The sequence below is a fragment of the Coenobita brevimanus genome, chromosome 47 (assembly GCF_032717465.1).
Source record: "Coenobita brevimanus isolate Jiangsu-jjx chromosome 47, ASM3271746v2, whole genome shotgun sequence".
NCBI classification, from domain to species: Eukaryota; Metazoa; Arthropoda; class Malacostraca; order Decapoda; family Coenobitidae; genus Coenobita; species Coenobita brevimanus.
In genome coordinates this window covers 14,873,263-14,893,440 of record NC_137000.1, presented here as the reverse complement: position 1 = coordinate 14,893,440, position 20,178 = coordinate 14,873,263, and the positions used below count along the sequence as shown (strand labels likewise).

At 42.3% G+C, this 20,178-nt stretch overlaps 1 protein-coding gene across 1 annotated transcript in view; it reads left to right on the top strand.

The window, feature by feature from the left end:
- LOC145399057 (L-asparaginase-like) overlaps nucleotides 1-20,178 on the top strand; it is a 484,302-nt gene that overhangs the window by 313,546 nt on the left and 150,578 nt on the right. Inside the window, 1 exon segment of the mRNA XM_080271799.1 lies at nucleotides 19,486-19,521. Within this exon segment, the coding sequence (XP_080127925.1) occupies nucleotides 19,486-19,521 (36 nt within the window).

The window sequence follows — 20,178 nt, the reverse complement described above, 5'->3', positions numbered from 1 at the left end:
ACTGGTAATGCTTGTATTCTCTTCAACCTTATATGCATATATCCTTATAGAAAAATCTATTGCAAACAATTGAAGACCAAACTGAATAATATATAGAGAAAAGTAAGGTCAGAAATAAGGAAAGAGTATAAACATGTGTGAGTAACTATGCGTAGCCTGGCAATGGCCAGCCGATTCTGGGGTGGCGCGGGCAGGGTGCATCAGGTGGTCCAAAGTGTTAACATGTAAAGTACGAGGTGCTACCCAAATGTTCCAGTAATTTGAACAGAGGGAGCCAACCTTTTGCAGTTTTGTCTTTTGCCACTAGGAGGAGTCAGTAGCAACCCTTGTGTGTCAGAGTGGCCCCGGTCGTGTCTGTGAGCAGACGTGTTGTTGAGCTATGCTCACTATTGTAGTGTGGTGTGTAGGTGGTTTGGCGGTTTTGCAATGGCAGACCAATGGCGCAGCAGTGTCAAGTCGATGTTAATCATTTTCTTCGATATCCAAGGTATTGTTCACAAAGAATCCGTCCCACCCGGTCAATCTGTCAATGGAAAGTTTTACTGTAAACTTTTGCAGCATCTGAGGGAGAACATCTGCTGCAGAATTCCAGAACAGTGGAAGAACATGGACTGGGAACTGCATCATGACAGTGCTCCCACCCACACATCAATTATTGTCTGGCAGTTCCTGGCTTCCACTAACACGGTAGTCATTCCTCACCCACCCTATTCGCCTGACCTTGCCCCCTGCGACTTTTCCCTGTTTCCCAAGCTGAAATTACGACTGAAAGGGTGTCAATTTGACTCAATTGAGGAGATCCAGGCAGAATTGCTGGAGGTACCCAAGACCATCACACCTGAAGACTTCCAGGGATGCATGGACTCATGGAAAAAATGGTGGGACCACTGTATACATGCCCAAGGGGACTACTTCGAAGGCGACAGTGAGAACTAGGAGGTCTATCTATCTATCTATTGCCAGACGCCATAATTCCGTAAGGGGTGGCCATTTGACATTGAGTTATTGGTTTTACGGGGAGGGGCACTAACCATCCACCAACCCACTTGTTGACACGTAGGGAGCACGTATGGTTTGGTTACATGGGTACCACCCAGCACTGTAAATGGTTTCCTGGCTCACAAGAAACCATTTGGCTTGTCATTAAATGTAAAGCCACGTGTAAAGGAAAGAAAAGCAATAAGACGTGACAGGAAAGATGGGAGAAAGAGGAGAGGAGGGCAGGTGCAGAAAAAGAATGATAAAGGCTAAGGAAGAAGTAGGCAGAACTACATCAAGTGAGTGGATGATGGTCGCCACCACCTACCACTAACTGGGAGGTAAGGTAACTAATTTTCGTACAATATTCAAATTACGGAACTTTTGGGTAGCACTTTGTATAGGGATGAGTTTTTGAGCTTTGGGTTTCCCCCCTAACCAAGTCCTAAACCTGCCCAAATGAGTCCAAACACAAGTTTCTGGCTAACCTAAACCATCAAATAGCTTTCATACAAGCTAAACTGAGCCTAAAGCAGTTTATAACGTGCCTAAACCCAAAAATATTATATGAAAACCTTCAAATATAAGTCTGGAGAAAATCAGTCTTAGTAAACTGTACCCCAAAATGACAATGTTAACCCCACCTATGACTAAAACACATTAACCCCTCTGTGGCCACTGGCGTCGAATGATGTTTAGCTGAAAAATAGCCCCAGGCGTTGTTTGAGAGCGGCCAATAAAAAATGGCGAAAATTTTGGGGATATCAACGAACGTTCTGAACGTCTTCAGACTGACCTACACTACACTCCCATACACCTCATCAAGCAGTTCAGAGATTGCTGCTGTGATGAGATTTTTTCGCTCCTTGCCATGCCTGAACAAGCACAGTTACACCCATTATCTCAGCCCAGGCAGAAAATATCATCTTTGTCCTCACTTGTAAAACAGACACAACCGCCTGTTTATGATTATGAATTAATACAGGCACAGACAAAAAAGACATGATGATAAGTGAAAAATACATTTTTGTCTTGGTATCTTTACCTATTTACTCAGGTTTGTTGTAATGGTTTGGATCATTTGATGCAGTGTGACATATAGAAGACTGTGAAAATTTTCAAGAAGTGAATGAACATCTGGGACGTGAGACTGACCTTCATTTCACGCTCTCACACCTCATCTGTCAGTTCACCACCTGCAGCTGTGACAAGTGGATGTACGATTTTTTCGCTCATGGCCATGCCTAAACACGCATAGTTACACCCATTGTCTCTGCCCAGACAGAAAATATCATCTTTCTCCTCCCTTGCAAAACATACTCAACCACCCTGTTTACGATTATAAATTAACAAGCATAAACAAAAAAGACATAAAAATAAAAGAAAAATTCAATTTTTGATTGGTATCTTAACCTATTTGCTTGGGTTTGTTGCACTGTTTTGAATCAGTTTACCTATTCTTTGCTTTTTACAAGCACAACAGGAAAGTTTTCTCTGTTCACGTGATGTTATTTAGTGGGTGGAAAGAACTTCCTTCCCTTCTTGCTAATCAGCTCGTGTGAGGTGCAAATGGCAGGTCGTCTCGCAATTCTGACCATGTAAAGTGTTGGGAAACATCCAGCTGTGCCCTTTTTCCTTAACCAGGCAGAAAATATCTTACTTTCCCACACTCATGAAATACAGACAGCAATATATATTGCGAAAATAACAAGGTCAAATGATAGAGAAAGGTGAACGTGTTATTACGGAAAAAATTCATTTTCTTCTGCCTGTAAACGTATATATTATTGCTTTGTCTCTCTCTTCGTATTAGTTAGACTTATTCGTAGCTTTGAAAGTGCATTACAATTCTATTTTTAGCCATGCACGTGGTGTGGGAGTGGCAGGTTGCAACTCAACTCCCCTATTCCTAATCAGATCTGACCCTCCATTTTCATCCCCTGTGGGAGAGCCTAGCCTCGGGGGACAGGCAGTTTTCTCATTTAGGACTGAAAATTGAACCCTTTCACTCCCTTTTCCAAGCATAGGCACAACAATAACATAAAAAAAAATAACGACACTACTGTAAACATATTTTATATAAAAAAGGTGAAAAAAATATTCGTAATAATTTTTTTTCGAGCCAGTCCTAACATATTATGTACTGAAATAATTTGATATCATCATATCTAATATATGCGCAACATTTCAGCACCGTTCACATTGTTTTGGGGGGTAAAAAATAATAACAACACGTGCGATGTTGCAATGCGGCAGCATCCTCGGCAGCGTATATCGGTTGAAAATATTTCTGCATCTTTCGCACTCCATTGCAAGCCTCAGAATGGGTCGGTGAAGCTGGGATTTGCACTGTTAGGTGCATCTGAACTTTCTCTTCAGTATAGCAAGAAAAAAAAAATCAGTTTTCAAAACTTCAGAAAATGGCCCTGGCATAGGCCTGGGGTGCACGTAAAATTCTGGACCCACGGCCTTGGAGGTGTTAAGGGGATCAGTCTGTTCAGAGTGGCCAAGAATGGTGGGTCCAGGCGAAGTTGAATTATGTCCATAAAAATAATCCTTCAAAATTCCTTCATATGCCTGTGAAATATTACTGCTGAAAACTGAGTACCTGTACTGTATAAATCGGTAAATTTTTACTTTACAGTATTTCAAACTTTCACAGGACATTTTGGAGTGGGGCAACATGGGGTGGATGGGTAGGGCCTATTAACCCCTTAACCGCGGGGGGGCACTTTCGTGACGCTTGGGAGCAAGGGATCATACCATGGGGCGTCACTTTTGTGATTCAGTGTTACTTTGAATTCGCCCGGGCTTTCAAGTGGTGGCTTGTATCATCTATCACTACTGCCAATGTCCAACACTAGTCAGCACTCCTAATCTCATCTGTACTCCCATCCATTATTGACAATTTAGCCATTTCTCCCCGTTCTTGACTTCCCTCCCTACCTCCCCTCCATTACCCTCTCCTCTTGCCTGCCCGGCCGTGCTACGCTAAGTAAATCTTCCCTGGAATTTTCCACTGTTTTCATCCATTGAAATAAGCCCTATGCCCTATTCTTATAACAAATAATATATACAAAGAGAAATAAGGAAAGTGATAGTGCCATACACTGGAATTGGCTAATTATCACCTGACAACACCTCACGTGCACTCGTTCGCTAATTTTCGCTGTTTATTTCCCCTTGAAATATGCCGTATAATCTATTCTCGTAATAAAAAACATATACAGTATAAGAAAGGAAGGGAGAAGCCTAAGTGATATTTACATTCACCTGGAACTACCTAATTCATTATGTATTGTCTAGATTTCCTGCAAATCATTTCATAGCGTATATATTACCAGCTGTCACCACGCTGACATTGGCAACATTGCACTCCCCCTAGGCCACCACACTGTATTTAGTTTACTGTCGTCTTTCAAGGTGAAACCACGTCGGATTCACGCCTGTCCAATTCCGCTGCATTTTAGCCCCATGCAAAGGGCCCTGTGACCTCTACCCCCTACTAAACCTCGTGTGGAAAGGGGTAAAGGACTAAGCGACTGCTGTGGACCGTGAACTGGCTAATTTATCAAAGAAAATGATGAACAGTGACTACGATCTTTCTGGTGAGTAACACAGTGTAAGTGGAAATGTAAATAATGTGTAAACATCAAGTGAAAGCAATGAATATAAATAAAAGTGAACAGTGGAAAATAGTTTTATATGTTACTGCAAGTGACAGTGCATAACACAATGTAAATAAAATAGAAATGTAAATAATGTAAATAGAATAGAGAATGTAAATAGAAATGTAAATTTGTAGTAATATAAGAATACGAGTATATATACTAGGAGTAATGGAAGTGAAAGTTTCACTCTAGCATGTATGAATACTATGAGTTATGAGAGTGGAAGTGAAAGTGACAGATTCACTCTCAACGCTAGTATACAGGACGAGAAAGTGAATGCTACGTATTTTACTTAAAGAGAAACTGATTGCCTACAGTGACAATAAACAACTATATTTATGAAGGAAACTTACGGATAAAGACTGTAGATATACATGTAAGTGTTATATAGTAATAGAAATATAAAGTGTGAGTGTTTTTATGAATAATAAATGACAGAACACCAGCAGCAAACGAGCGCAAGTGGGAAGGCCATACGCGCTCGTAATTTTCATTGCTTTCACAGTGTTTTTTTTTTTGGAGTATGGATTCCAAACTATTTGAGAATCATAGAATAGTTTTTCTAGTGATAATATCAGGCTGTGGTAATCATATTACGGGTTGTTGGGAAGTGTAAAGTGGAGACTTCGTTACCCAACTTCAGAGGTCTCCACAAGTCCTATAGTACTCGATGAAGGCTCAACAAACATCCCAGGAGAAAGCTGAAGGTATGTGCTATATGCATATATAATTTTAATATTCTTGGACTAATAACTGATTTTTGGCAAATATTTTTAGAGAGTCTGCCGGAGCGCGAATTTGCCCGCGAGACACGCAAGTCAAGCAAAAACAACCCCGTGGTTTAGGGGTAAATGACCCCATAAGATCACGCATTCAAGAAAACTGTGAGGCGTCGGAATAAGAAGGGCATAGATGACGAGAAATACTACAGTGGTGAGGCCTTCCGAGTCTACTTGGAGATGACGAGGCCAACTACAAGTGTTGGGAACGTCTCAGTACAGGATGGAGACAAGGCAGACTATGTTCTTGGGGCCTTCTGAGACATCTTGGAGATAATAATCCCCATTACAGTGTTGGGCCCTTCCAAAAACAGCATGGAAATGAGGTTGACTACAGTGTTAAGGCATTCTGAGACACCTTGGAGATGACAAGGAAGACAGCAGTGTTGCGCTCTTCTCAGTACACCTCCTGGCAACAACGTGTTCTCAAACTTCTCGATAAGCTCGGTAACTATTGGTCATATGACAATTGGATCATGATGGTAACCAATGATAACTGTTGGATGACGACTTAGTGAGCTGCCTGGAACCACTGTCTGACTCACTTCTTCATTTCTGCAACATTCGTGGTCTGTCCTCTAACTGTCTCTCTGTTGAGCACCACCTCTCCTCTAAACCTCACCTTCTCTTCTTAACTGAGACTCAGCTGTCTGAGGCAACTGACAGCAAACCCTTCAATGTATCCTCCTACTTTCTCTATACTCATTTCAAAGCCAAAGGTGGCTGTTGTGTATATGTATGCAACGACTTATCTTGCTCTCATGTTCTTGAAAGTGATTCTTCTGAATTCTCTGCTCTCTGGCTTCGGCTTACCTACCATTCTCTGACTAAATATATCTGCACTCTTTACTTATCCCCTGATTCTACTGATGATGGAAAATCCTTGGACTATCATCTTTCTGCAGTGGAACACATTCTATCCATTTCTCCTTTCTCTGAAATCTCCATTCTCGGAGATTTCAGTGTTCACCACCACCTTTGGCTCTCCTCTCCTTTCACTGATCCACCTGGTGAAAAAGCCTACATCTTTTGTATCCTTAATGACCTAGAGCAGCTTGTACAGGACCCTACCCATATCCCTGACCACCTCAGAGAGAGCTCCAACATACTTGACCATTTCCATATAACTAATCCTTCTGCTTACACTGTTAATCTTTCCTCGCCGTTGGGCTCCTCCGATCACAACCTTATTACCTTGACCTGTCCTATCGCTCTGGTACGGCCTGTGAACCCTCCAAAGAAATATCAGTTCTGGCACTTTGCAGCTGCGGATCGGGCGGCCCTCAGGCAGTACTTCTTTGATTTTCCCTAGGATTATTATTGCTTCCATGGCCAGGAGCCATCTGAGTGTGCCTTGCGCTTTACGGAGGTTATTCTCTCGGGCATGGAAGCATACATACCCTTCTCATATCCTTTGACTAATGCATGAAAGCCTTGGTTTAGTCACGCTAGTTCTAATGCTGTCTGCAATGAGGAGAGGGCCTATAAAAGATACCAGAGCCGACCCACCCCTGAATCACATCTTCTTTATGTTTCTGCCCAGAATCGTGCTAAGTCTGTTCCTCACTCTGTTAAAAATAATTATCCGTACCAAATGCTCTCAACTCTCCAACTCAATTTCTTCCCACTTCTTCTGGTTCCTTGCCGAAAACCTTTCTAACAACTTTACCTCATAATCCTTCCCTCCTCTTTTCACCTCTGATGGCTCAGTAGCTATTTCTTCTGCTGTTAAAACAGATCACTTCACCCAGACTTTCTCTTCCAGTTCAACCGAAGATGGTTCTGGTGCAGTTCCTCCATCATTTCCACCCTCTGACTACCTCAAGGCTGACATTAAAATTTCTTCAGCTGATGTATTTTCTGCCATCACTGGCCTTAATACTAACAAGGCATATGGATCTGATGGAGTCCCTCCAGGTGTCCTAAAGAACTGTGCGTCTGTGCTTACACTCTGCCTGGCTAAACTCTTTTGCCTTTGTCTTTCAGCTTGTACCTTTCCTTCTTGCTGGAAGTTTGCTCTCATTCAGCCAGTCCCAAAGAAGGGTGACCATCCCCAACCCTCTAACTATTGTCCAATTGCTTTAACATCCAGTGTCTCAAAAGATTTTGAGTCTATTCTTAACAGAAAACTTTTAAAACATCTTTCCTATCAGAAGCTTCTTTCTGATCGTCAGTATGGGTTCTGTCAGGCATGCCTCACTGGCGATCTTCTCACCTACCTTTCAGACTCTTGGTCATCCTCCTTTTGGCATGGCAAAGGCTTTGCCATTGCACTTGACATCTCAAAAGCTTTTGATTGAGTCTGTCATAAATCTTTAATTTCCGAACTGCCCTCTTACGGTTTCTCTCCTTCTGTCTGTGCCTACATCTATAGCTTCCTTTCAGGTCATTCTATGGCTGCTGTTGTAGACTGCCATCATTCTTCTAGATCTATTAACAGTGGTATTCCTCAGGGCTCTGTCCTATCACCAACTCTCATCCTTTTATTCATCACTGACCTTCTAAGCTGTGCATCTAACCTTATCCATTCGTACGCTGATGATTCCACCCTTCACCTTTCCATTCGGTTCACGCAATGTCCATCTCAGCAGTTACTTCAGCAGTCGAGGGATGAGGCTATGGCACACCTAATGTCTGACTTGGCTCATATCTCAGACTGGGGTAAAGATAATCTTGTTGTTTTTAATGCATCAAAGACTCCGTTTTTACACCCATCAACCCGACAGAATCTTCCACAGGAGTACCCAGTAATGTTTAATAATATCCAGCTTAATCCTGCATCATCCTTGAACATGCTTGGGGTTTCATTCACTCGGGACTTATCTTGGAAAGATCATATTACATCACTTGTAAAATCTGCTTCCAATAGATTAGATGTGTTAAGCCGACTCCGTTCCTTCTTTCCACCTGCACAGTTGTTGACAATATACACAGGTTTTATTCTCCCCCGTGTAGAGTACAACTCTTGTGTGGGGAGGCTCCCCACATACAGCTCTTCTCCATAGGGTGGAGTCAAAGGCTTTTTGTCTGATTAACTCTCCTCCTCATACTGGCTTCCTTCAACATCTGTCTCTTTGCTGCACTGTTGCATCTTTATCTTTTTTCTGTCATTGCTTCAATGGTCACTGCTGCTTTGAACTGTCTGCTTGCATCCCTCCACTTGTACGACGGGTGTGTAGCACCTTTCTAGCAACAGACTCTCATCCTTTTTCTGTCCAACTCTCTAATGCAAGAGTTAACCATTACTTCCAGTCCTTCATTTATGCAACAGGTCAACTCTGGAACTGTCTCCCTCTGTCTGTATTTCCTGCTTCTTATGATCTCCACTCTTTCAAATACAGTGTGTCCAGGCATCTTGAAATGAACGGATCTTGAATTTGGCTCTCTCTTTTCTTTTTTCTTTTTTTTCTTTTTTTTTTTTCTTGGAAGGAATGGTTGCAGGCTCCTGGCCTTTGGTTCCTTCTTCCTTGCATTAAAAAAAAAAAAAACAAGGTTCACTGATATGCCAATCAAAAGGGCTTAAAAAGTTCTATAAGGTATCCTAGGCATTCTGTTCTACTCCCCCGCGTTCGCACACAGATTGTTTGCAAAGTTGGGGAAAGTTTGAGGGCTGTTTTCTCGAATTGTAATTTAGTGACCTTTGAGACTGATAAGCTTATTTACTATTGGTTGTACAAGGGTCCTATATATATCAATCAGTAGCGCGTAAAAAGTTCTGTGAATTCAACTCGTCGAATTTTTATACTCCTCCCTGTTCGTGCACAGCATCTCTTGAAAATCTGTTTAGGAGGGAACTGATTTCACCTAATATCCTCATCACCTAGTGTCGTAATTAGATATGATATCACAAACTTATGAGTTCCAATTCAAGACACCTGCTGTGAGTTGTATGAACACCAAATATATATCATACCAGGCATTTTTTAGGACTACATTGATTTTTAGCAATGGTATTCAGTTTACCCTAATTTGTAACTAATTCAAAAGCTCATCTACCAATTTTCAATTGTGAGATACCAATCGTTATCTCTAATAGCCGTCTACTTGTATGCCAACTCTCACTGAAATCGGTTGAAATCAACTGACATGTTCATGGTAACAACTGGATTATCCCCTTAACCTAAGTCTAAAAACAATTTATAAATCAACCCAAACACAAAATTTGTCTCAAATAACATCAAAATTGGTTTTAATAAAATTAAAACTTATTGTTAAGCAGGGGTTTGGCCATCGTTAGGAGAGGTAGGGTGGTATTTCTACCCTCATCTCTAATCTCGGGTAGTGCATATAGGGGTATCTTATCTCTGGGTTTGCCTGTACAGTATACATACATATCTATCTATCTATCTATTTATCTATCTATCTATATACATACATATATATATATATACAGTAGGCTCGCATAGTGCGCGAGAGATTGGGCGGGCCACGACCTCACGCAGTGTGAATTCGCGCACTGAGAATACATAATCTTATGGGAAAAATTACATATGGGCAGTACCCCCTCATACCTGGACATTTTTTGCCCTTAGAGACATTATAAAGGTCATATTTTTCAGACATTGAACTACAGATATAGCTACAATAACAAAAGTATGGGCATTCACCTTAACAGCAGTAGACAACAGGCCTGATGGACTTAAACAACAGGGGTTCTGAGGTGCAGCAACGCACTTACAGTGCCCCGGCTGCCACTCTGGCCGCACCGCGCTTGTTTAATGGTTGCCAATGTTGTATTATTGCGGGCAATGATGAAGAAATTTTCGGCCTGTTGAATGTTACATTTCTTCCAGAATGCAGCAACAGTCATTATGGTGAGGGTTGCAGGTATGCCAGGTGAAGCAGGTGAGTCAGGTGGGGCTGTGGAGGTAGAGGGGGAGGCGGCTGGTGAGTCAGGTGGGGCAGTGGAGGAGGAGGGGACGGCGGTGGGCTAGTCAGGGGAGGTGGTGAGGGGAGGATCCTCCCTCTCGTCCTCACTACTGCTCACATTTTCGGCATTTTCCTTCATCTCTTCATGCTTGTTTGTTTCATTCCTCACCTTGTTCAGGACTTAATGGCAGTATAACAACTTGGTATTCACAAAATAAACGTCATTATTATAGAAACTGGGTATCTATTCTTACTTACTGTTTTTACCGAAAACGTTATTGTCGAAGTTGTTATTGGTGATATCTTAGTGTAGACTCTTCTTGAGCACTTTTCCCACGAGCCTTTAGGTTACTATTGACACATTGTGTGGGGGTGGGAGTTGTGTACTGATGAAAAATGGCGTTTTTAAGCCACTTCTTCTCTCTACCTCGTGTTTTGTGAGGTAAACTCGCGCATTCAAGGTTTCTGGTTATTATTTTTGGTCACTCGCGCTCAATGTGATTCGCGCACTCTGAGCTCGCGCAGTACACGAGTGTACTATATATATATATATATATATATATATATATATATATATATAGATATAGACCTGTATATATATATATATATATACATATATAGACAGTATATATATATATATATATATATATATATATACAGTATATATATATATATATATATATATGTATACAGTAACCTCTCAACTAACGCGAGTTTAAAAAAAACGCGTTTTCATTTTAACACGTGCAAATATTTAAGAAGATATGTTTAATTAACAAGGGTTTCTCGATTTAACGCGACTTTACACGTACTTTATGGTTTCAGATTAGCAGCGCGCACCTTGGACAGTCCCAGGCTGATAGAGCGTATGTTCAGTTTATGCATAAATACAATTTTTTATTTGTTGCTTAAACTGGTTTTATTCAAACTATAATAATCGAAAATGAAGTTTGGCCCCATTCTGAGCAATTTAGCTCATTTCAGACAAAATTTGGCCGGGAAGGTGATGGCAGATGTATATTACAACTAGATGCTGCAGAACAGAAAGAAGAAAACCACTTAGACCAAGATAAAGCAGTTCTTTATGAAGAAGACAGAAAACTTAAAGCAGTTATCTTCATCACCAGTAGCACGGGAGTCAGAGGAAGAGGAAGAGGAAGGATAGCAGAGTGAGGAGGGACAGCAGAGCAAGGAGGGACAACAAATTTAGGGTGGGGAGTGGTGGAAGGTGGGGGAGCAGGGTCAGGAGGGACAGCAGACGACAAGTGATGCATAGATGAAGTGAGGCTGTGTGTTGGTATTGTTTGTGACCTACTTACTGTAATGAAAATGTTGCTTTTATCGTAGTGTTTTTATGACCTACTAATGCATTAATAATGTTGAGGAACTTTCACAATGCCATGAATGAAGCAGAATTGAAAGAAAATCCACGTAAAAAACGAAAACCACACTGAGGTGGTTTGGCCATGTGGAGAGGATGGAGGGTGAAAGACTGACAAAGAGAGTGTATGTGAGTGAGGTGGAGGGGGGAAGAGGGAGGGGGAGGCCGAGGATGAGATGGAGGGATGGGGTGGAGAGGTATATGAGAGAGGGGGGTGTGAGTTGGGAGCAGGGCAGTGAAATGGCGGGGGACAGGGCGACTTGGAGGCGATTTGTTTGTGGCCACCCCAAACGGGATTGAGGCGTCTGACAACAGATAGATAGTATGTATTTGGGGAGAAGTAAACAATGCTTCGACCCACTTAGGGCTCAAATGTTGTTTATTTCTCCCCAGATATACTGTTTTTGTTTTTTACATGGATATTCCTTCAAATTAATATTGTTCCTTTTAAGTTTAGAGCAGCATAACTCCCCAAATGGTTAGACTTTCCCAGAGTCCAGGAATGTAACCCCCAATATTACCATTGTTTCTTATGGGAAAATTATGTTTAAAAAACATGTTTTTAACCAGGAACCTAACCCTTGCGTTATTTGAGAGGTTACTGTATATATATATATATATATATCTATTGCCAGATGCCTCAATCCCGTTTGGGGTGGCCACAAACAAATTGCCTCCAAGTCGCCCTGTCCCCTGCCATTTCACTGCCCTGCTCCCAACTCACACCCCCCTCTCTCATATATCTCTCCACCCCATCCCTCCATCTCATCCTTGGCCTCCCCCTCCCTCTTCCTCCCTCCAGCTCACTCACATACACTCTCTTCGTCAGTCTCACCCTCCATCCTCTCCACATGGCCAAACCACCTCAGTGTGTTCCTCATAATGTTTCCTATCACATCCACATCCACACCACAACGCTCCTTTATATCCTCATTTGTCAGCCTGTCTCTCCATGTGACTCCACAGGCTCCTCTTAAATAACTCATTTCCACTGCTCTCACTCTTGACTTGTGTCCTTCCAACAACGTCCAGGCTTCACTTCCATACGTTAGAGTTGGTATCACAATACTGTCATGTAGTAACTTTTTCACTTCCATGCTTACTTCCCTGTTTCTTATCACTGCTTTCAAAGAACCAGCAACCTTTCTTCCCTGCTGTACGCTTTCAAGCACTTCACCCTCCAAACCTCCATCCTTACTCATTACACTACCCAAGTACTTAAACGTACTCACATTTTCCAATTCCTCACCATTCAACCTCGCTGTACATTCACTGACTTCACCTCTCTCAAAGACCATCACTTTACTCTACCCTACATTCACTTTTAGATTCCGTTTCTTACACACTCTCCCAAACTCATCCACCAAGCCTTGCAGCTCCCCTTTGTCTTCACTCAACAACACAGTATCATCTGCAAACAACAGTACAGGGAATTTCCAAACACTATCCTCTCTCACCAGGGCCACTCCAACATCCACTACCCTACCTTGTACCTCGTTTATTACCCCATCCATGTACAGATTGAACAACCATGGAGACATGACACATCCCTGTTTCAATCCAACTTTCAAAGAGAAAAATTTACTTAGTTCACCATCCACACGCACTGCAGCCTTCACACCATCGTACATACTCTTCACATCATTCAACAACTTCCCATCTACTCCATATATTCTTATCACTTTCCACAATCCTTGTCTATCCACCCTGTCATATGCATTCTCCAAATCCATGAAAGCCGCATACAACTTCTTTCCCTTCTCTAGAAACTTTTCCACTAAAGATCTAAGAATGAATATCTGATCTACACAACCTCTTCCCTTCCTAAAGCCTCCCTGTTCTTCTCCAACTAATTTCTCTGTTCTTTCTCTAACTCTGTCAATAAGTATCCTACCATACACTTTTCCTATTATACTAAGAAGACAAATGCCCCTATGATTACCACACACTTCTTTTTCCCCTTTTCCTTTGTACAAGGGAATAATTATACCTGACTTCCAATCCTTTGGGACTCTACCTTCCTCCCAGGCCAATCTGCACATCTTCCACATCCATTCTACTACTATCTCTCCCCCATGCTTCGGCATCTCACCACACACTCCATCAATTCCTGGGGCTTTCCCTGATTTAACTTTCTTCATTGCTTCCACAACTTCTATCCTACTGATTTCTTCCTGTCTCCTCACCTCCCTCCTTCTCCCAGCCATTCCCCAGCCACTTATACTTGCATTACTTTCATCCTCTATGTCAACAATTCCTTAAAGTGTTCTCTCCATCTGCTCACTTTTTCTCCCTTCTCCACTAGTAATCTACCATTTTTATCTTTCACTCTCCTGCTAACTTCACTTCCACCCTGTCTTACTCTTTTCACCTCTTTCCAGAACATTTTCTTACATTCCCTCCACTTTACACTCAAATTCCTTCCAAATTCCTCATCCACTCTCTTCTTACTCTCTCTTACTAATCTTTTCACCTCTCTCTTTCTTTCTACATATAACTCTCTCTTCCGCCTCTCAACTTCTTCCACGCCCCTATTTCTCATCCATTCATTGTATGCTTTCTTCTTTTGTGCCACAGCCTGTCTCACCTCTACAGTCCACCATGCTGTTCCTTGCATCCCCCTCCGTCTTCTCTTCCTTCCACACACCACATCACATGCTGCACATATTTCTTCTGTAAATATCCTACACACACCTTCCACGTCTCCCATCTGCTTCAATTCATATTTGCCCAATCGTTCCTCCACTTCTCTCTTATACTCTGACTTTTTCTCATCGTCTTGTAACCTTTCCACTCTCCTTGGAACTACTCCTTCCTCTCGTCTTTCCCTTCTTCTATTCCTCCATCTTACTTGAATCCTAATTCTGGTCACCACCAAGTAGTGGTCAGAAAGTCCACTCCCCCAACCTCTATAAGCTCTTGCATCCATTACACATCTTCGCATCCTTTCATCCACACACACATAATCAATCATTGCCTTCCTTTCATTCAGTTCACCACCCACCCTTCTCATCACTTGCCATGTATACCTGTGGATCATTTTATGCCTGAAGAGGGTATTGGCTATCACCAACCCCCTCCCAGCACAAATGTCCACTAACGCACTCCCATTCTCATCTATCTCAGCAGGCACACCCCACTCACCAACTGTTCCATGCACCTTCACATTCCCAACTTTACCATTCATATCACTGATCAAAAACACTCTCTCATTCCTTCCAAACTTTTCCATGCACACTTCTACATTTGTCCAGAACTCTTCTCTCACTCTTCTAGCATGATCTTGCATTGGCGCATACACACACACAATCGCCCACATTTGTATTCCAACTTTCAACTTTACCTACGCTGAAATCATATGAGAATGGCTGAAAGTGTTATTTTATCTATCTATCTATCTATTGCCAGACGCCTCAATCCCGTTTGGGGTGGCCACAAACAAATCGCCTCCAAGTCGCCCTGTCCCCCGCCATTTCACTCCCCTGCTCCCAACTCACACCCCCCTCTCTCATATACCTCTCCACCCCATCTCTCCACCTCATCCTCGGCCTCCCCCTCCCTCTTTCCCCCTCCACCTCACTCACATACACTCTCTTCGTCAGTCTTTGACCCTCCATCCTCTCCACATGGCCAAACCACCTCAGTGTGTTCCTCATAACGCTTCCTATCACATCCACATCAACACCACAACGCTCCTTTATATCCTCATTCGTCAGCCTGTCTCTCCATGTGACTCCACAGGCTCCTCTTAAATAACTCATTTCCACGGCTCTCACTCTTGACTTGTGTCCTTCCAACAACGTCCAAGCTTCACTTCCGTACGTTAGAGTTGGTATCACAATACTGTCATGTAGTAACTTTTTCACTTCCATGCTCACTTCCCTGTTTCTTATCACTGCTTTCAAAGAACCAGCAACTTTTCTTCCCTGCTGTACCCTTTCAAGCACTTCACCCTCCAAACCTCCATCCTTACTCATCACACTACCCAAGTACTTAAACGTACTCACATTTTCCAATTCCTCACCATCCAACCTCGCTGAACATTCACTGACTTCACCTCTCTCAAAGACCATCACTTTACTCTTCCCTACATTCACCTTTAGATTCCGTTTCTTACACACTCTCTCAAACTCATCCACCAAGCCTTGCAGCTCCCCTTCGTCTTCACTCAACAACACGGTATCATCTGCAAACAACAGTACAGGGAGTTTCCAAACATTATCCTCTCTCACCAGGGCCACTCCAACATCCACTACCCTACCTTGTGTACCTCTTTATTACCCCATCCATGTACAGATTGAACAACCACGGAGACATGACACATCCCTGTTTCAACCCAACTTTCAAAGAGAAAAATTCACTTAGTTCACCATCCACACGCACTGCAGCCTTCGCACCATCGTACATACTCTTCACAGCATTCAACAACTTCCCATCTATTCCATATATTCTTAACACTTTCCACAATCCTAGTCTATCCACCCTGTCATATGCTTTCTCCAAATCCATGAACGCCGCATATAACTTCTTTCCCTTCTCTAGAAGCTTTTCCACTAAAGATCTGAGAATGAATATCTGATCTACACAACCTCTTCCCTTCCTAAAGCCTCCCTGTTCTTCTCCAACTAATTTCTCTGTTCTTTCTCTAACTCTGTCAATAAGTATCCTACCATACACTTTTCCTATTATACTAAGAAGACAAATGCCCCTGTGATTACCACACACTTCTTTTTCCCCTTTTCCTTTGTACAAGGGAATAATTATACCTGACTTCCAATCCTCCGGGACTCTACCTTCCTCCCAGGCCAATCTGCACATCTTCCACATCCATTCTACTACTATCTCTCCCCCATGCTTCAGCATTTCACCACACACTCCATCAATTCCTGGGGCTTTCCCTGATTTAACTTTCTTCATTGCTTCCACAACTTCTATCCTACTGATTTCTTCCTGTCTTCTCACCTCCCTTCTTCTTGCAGCCATTCCCCAGCCACTTATACTCGCATTACTTCCATCCTCCACGTTCAACAATTCCTTAAAGTGTTCTCTCCATCTGCTCACTTTTTCTCCCTTCTCCACTAGTAATCTACCATTTACTTTTTCTCCCTTCTCCACTAGTAATCTACCATTTTTATCTTTCACTCCCCTGCTAACTTCACTTCCACCCTGTCTTACTCTTTTCACCTCTTTCCAGAACATTTTCTTACAGTCCCTCCACTTTACACTCAAATTCCTTCCAAATTCCTCATCCACTCTCTTCTTACTCTCTCTTACTAATCTTTTCACCTCTCTCTTTCTTTCTACATATAACTCTCTTCCGCCTCTCAACTTCTTCCACGCCCCTATTTCTCATCCATTCATTGTATGCTTTCTTCTTTTGTGCCACAGCCCGTTTCACCTCTTCAGTCCACCACGCTGTTCCTTGCACCCCCCTCCGTCTTCTCTTCCTTCCACACACCACATCACATGCTGCACATATTTCTTCTGTAAATATTCTACACACACCTTCCACGTCCCCCATCTGCTCCAACTCATATTTGCCCAATCGTTCCTCCATTTCTCTCTTATACTCTGCCTTTTTCTCATCCTCTTGTAACCTTTCCACTCTCCTTGCAACTACTCCTTCCTCTCGTCTTTCCCTTCTTCTATTCCTCCATCTTACTTGAACTTTAACTCTGGCCACCACCAAGTAGTGGTCAGAAAGTCCACTCCCCCAACCTCTATAAACTCTTGTATCCAATATACATCTTCGCATCCTTTCATCCACACACACATAATCAATCATTGCCTTCCTTTCACTCAATTCACCACCCACCCTTCTCACCACTCGCCATGTATACCTGTGGATCATTTTATGCCTGAAGAGGGTATTGGCTATCACCAACCCCCTCCCAGCACAAATGTCCACTAACGCACTCCCATTCTCATCTATCTCAGCAGGCACACCCCACTCACCAACTATTCCATCCACCTTCACATTCCCAACTTTACCATTCATATCACCAATCAAAAACACTCTATCATTCCTTCCAAACTTTTCCATGCACACTTCTACATTTGTCCAGAACTCTTCTCTCACTCTTCTAGCACGATCTTGCGTTGGCGCATACACACAGACAATCGCCCACATTTGTATTCCAACTTTCAACTTTACCCACACAATCCTTGATCCAACTGATCCATACTGTCTTATGCTCCTCTTCCATCTTTTACTCACAACTATACATACTCCTTCCTTTGCCCTCTCATTCTCACCTACTCCAGCACATATACCCCATCCATACTCCCATTCTCTCACACTTTCTCCTCTCCATTTTGTTTCAGTTATTCCACATACATCCACTTTCGCTTCCTCAAGCACCTGGACAATCTCTCTCTCTTTCACCTCATCATTTGCTCCCCTTACATTCCACGTTCCAATTGCAATGTCCTTTGTCCGGTCCTTGGTCGTCAACGTTTGGTCAGTCCTTGTCCGAGGCTTATTGTTTGTTTTTTTAGTTAGTTGTTTTCCGGGGAGGGGCACTAATCCTCCGCCAACCCTTTTAGTCGCCTTTTACGACAAGCAGGGATACTGGGGGAGTATTCTTGACAAACCCCCCTACCCCCAGGGGGTTTTAAATATTGCGAGGATTCGAACCAGCGCTTGCAACTGCCTGAGTACAGCAGCTTACCAAGCGAGCCATATTGTGAATTACTGTGATAAAATACAAGTGATTTAGTGATATTTTTGCGATAATCAGAGAAGTCATGATGCTAAACACATTTGCTAGTGAACATTTTTGTGGTTGCAAACTGTGCAGCAATGCTATGAAGTGACTCATGACATTATATCAATAAGCTTTATAAAAAGTTTGATAAAGTTTGTAATAATTTTCCTCACATCGTTACTGTTTTGCTGAAGCCTAACGTAAACACTGGAATATTGTAACAAAGTCATAGAAGACTGGCTAGACGTGTGTTTTTTTTAGTTTTTTTTATTATTGCATTACTGTGATGAGGTAACATGACTGTAACTCTATATTTATATTTATGGACTGCATCAGACAGTCAAAACACACCTTGTATTCTCTCAAATCGTTCTCCATGCTTGGATTGCCTACGGACATGCAGTTTGTTGCAAATGATAGTACTGTACAAAGATTGATGTTTTTCTGACCAAATTTTTACCTCTCAAGATTAACGATAAGTGGGTTGAAAACATACAATTTTTTTTCTTATTTCTCCGCAGTGAGCACAGTCAGTACATTTTCATCACAGTCGCTGGAGCCAAAGGGTTAAGGAGGGTCCAGGGGTGTTTTTAAGGGAGGCAGCAAATATCCACGGATTTTTAACATACGCAGGTGTCTCTGTTACCTAACCCCCATGGATGTTTAGGGAGCACTGCATATATATATATATATAGTGTTTGCTGATAATACAGTATTGTTGAGTAAAGATGAATGGGAGTTGCAAGGTTTGGTGAATGAATTTGGGACTGTGTAGGAGGAGGAAGCTGAAAGTTAATGGAAACAAAAGTAAAGTTATGGTGTTTGAGAGGAATGATGTCACAGAATGTACAGTGAGGTTTGATGGTGAGAATATGGAGAATGTGAGTGCATTCAGGTACTTGGGGAGTGTGATGAGTAAGGATGGAACTTTGGGGGATGAAGTGTGTGAAAGGGTACAGCAGGGAAGGAAGGTTGTTGGTTCACTGAAGGCAGTAATGAGAAATAAGGAGGTGCGTATGGAAGTTAAGAAGTCATTGCATGATACTGTAGTATTGTGATCCCTACCCTGACGTATGGAAGCGAGGCATGGACCTTGCAAGAGGGGAACAAGTCAAGAGTGAGAGCAGTGGAAATGAGTTACTTGAGAGGAGCATGTGGAGTGTCATGGAAGGACAGGTTGACGAATGAAGAAGCGAAGGAACGTTGTGGGGTGTATGTGGATGTGGTTGAGAAGATTAGGAGAAATACACTGAGGTGGTTTGGACATGTGGAGAGAATGGAGAATGAAAGACTGACGAAGAGGGTTTATGTTGGCGAGGTGGAGGGAGAGAGAGGGAGGGGCAGACTGAGGATGAAGTGGAAGGTTGGAGTTGAGAGGTATATGAGGGAGGGGGGGGTGAGTTGGGGGAAGGGTAGTCAAATGGTGGGTGACAGAGTGACTTGGAGGCTTTTTGTCTGTGGCCACCCTTTGCAGGATTAGGGTGTCGGGCAATAGATAGATAGATATACAATATATATATATATATATATATATATATATATATATATATATATATATGTATTCATTCATTCATTCATTGCCAGATGCCATGTATCCCAAATGGGGTGGCCAAGGGCTTAGAGTTAATTGTTTTACAGGGAGGGGCACTAATCCTCCACCAACCTCACTTGACACGTAGGGAGAATGTATATGTATATATACATATATATATATATACTGTACTGTATATACATATATACACTCAATCCTTGAGTAACACGTGATTGAGTAACATGATTTTGTTCTACCGCGG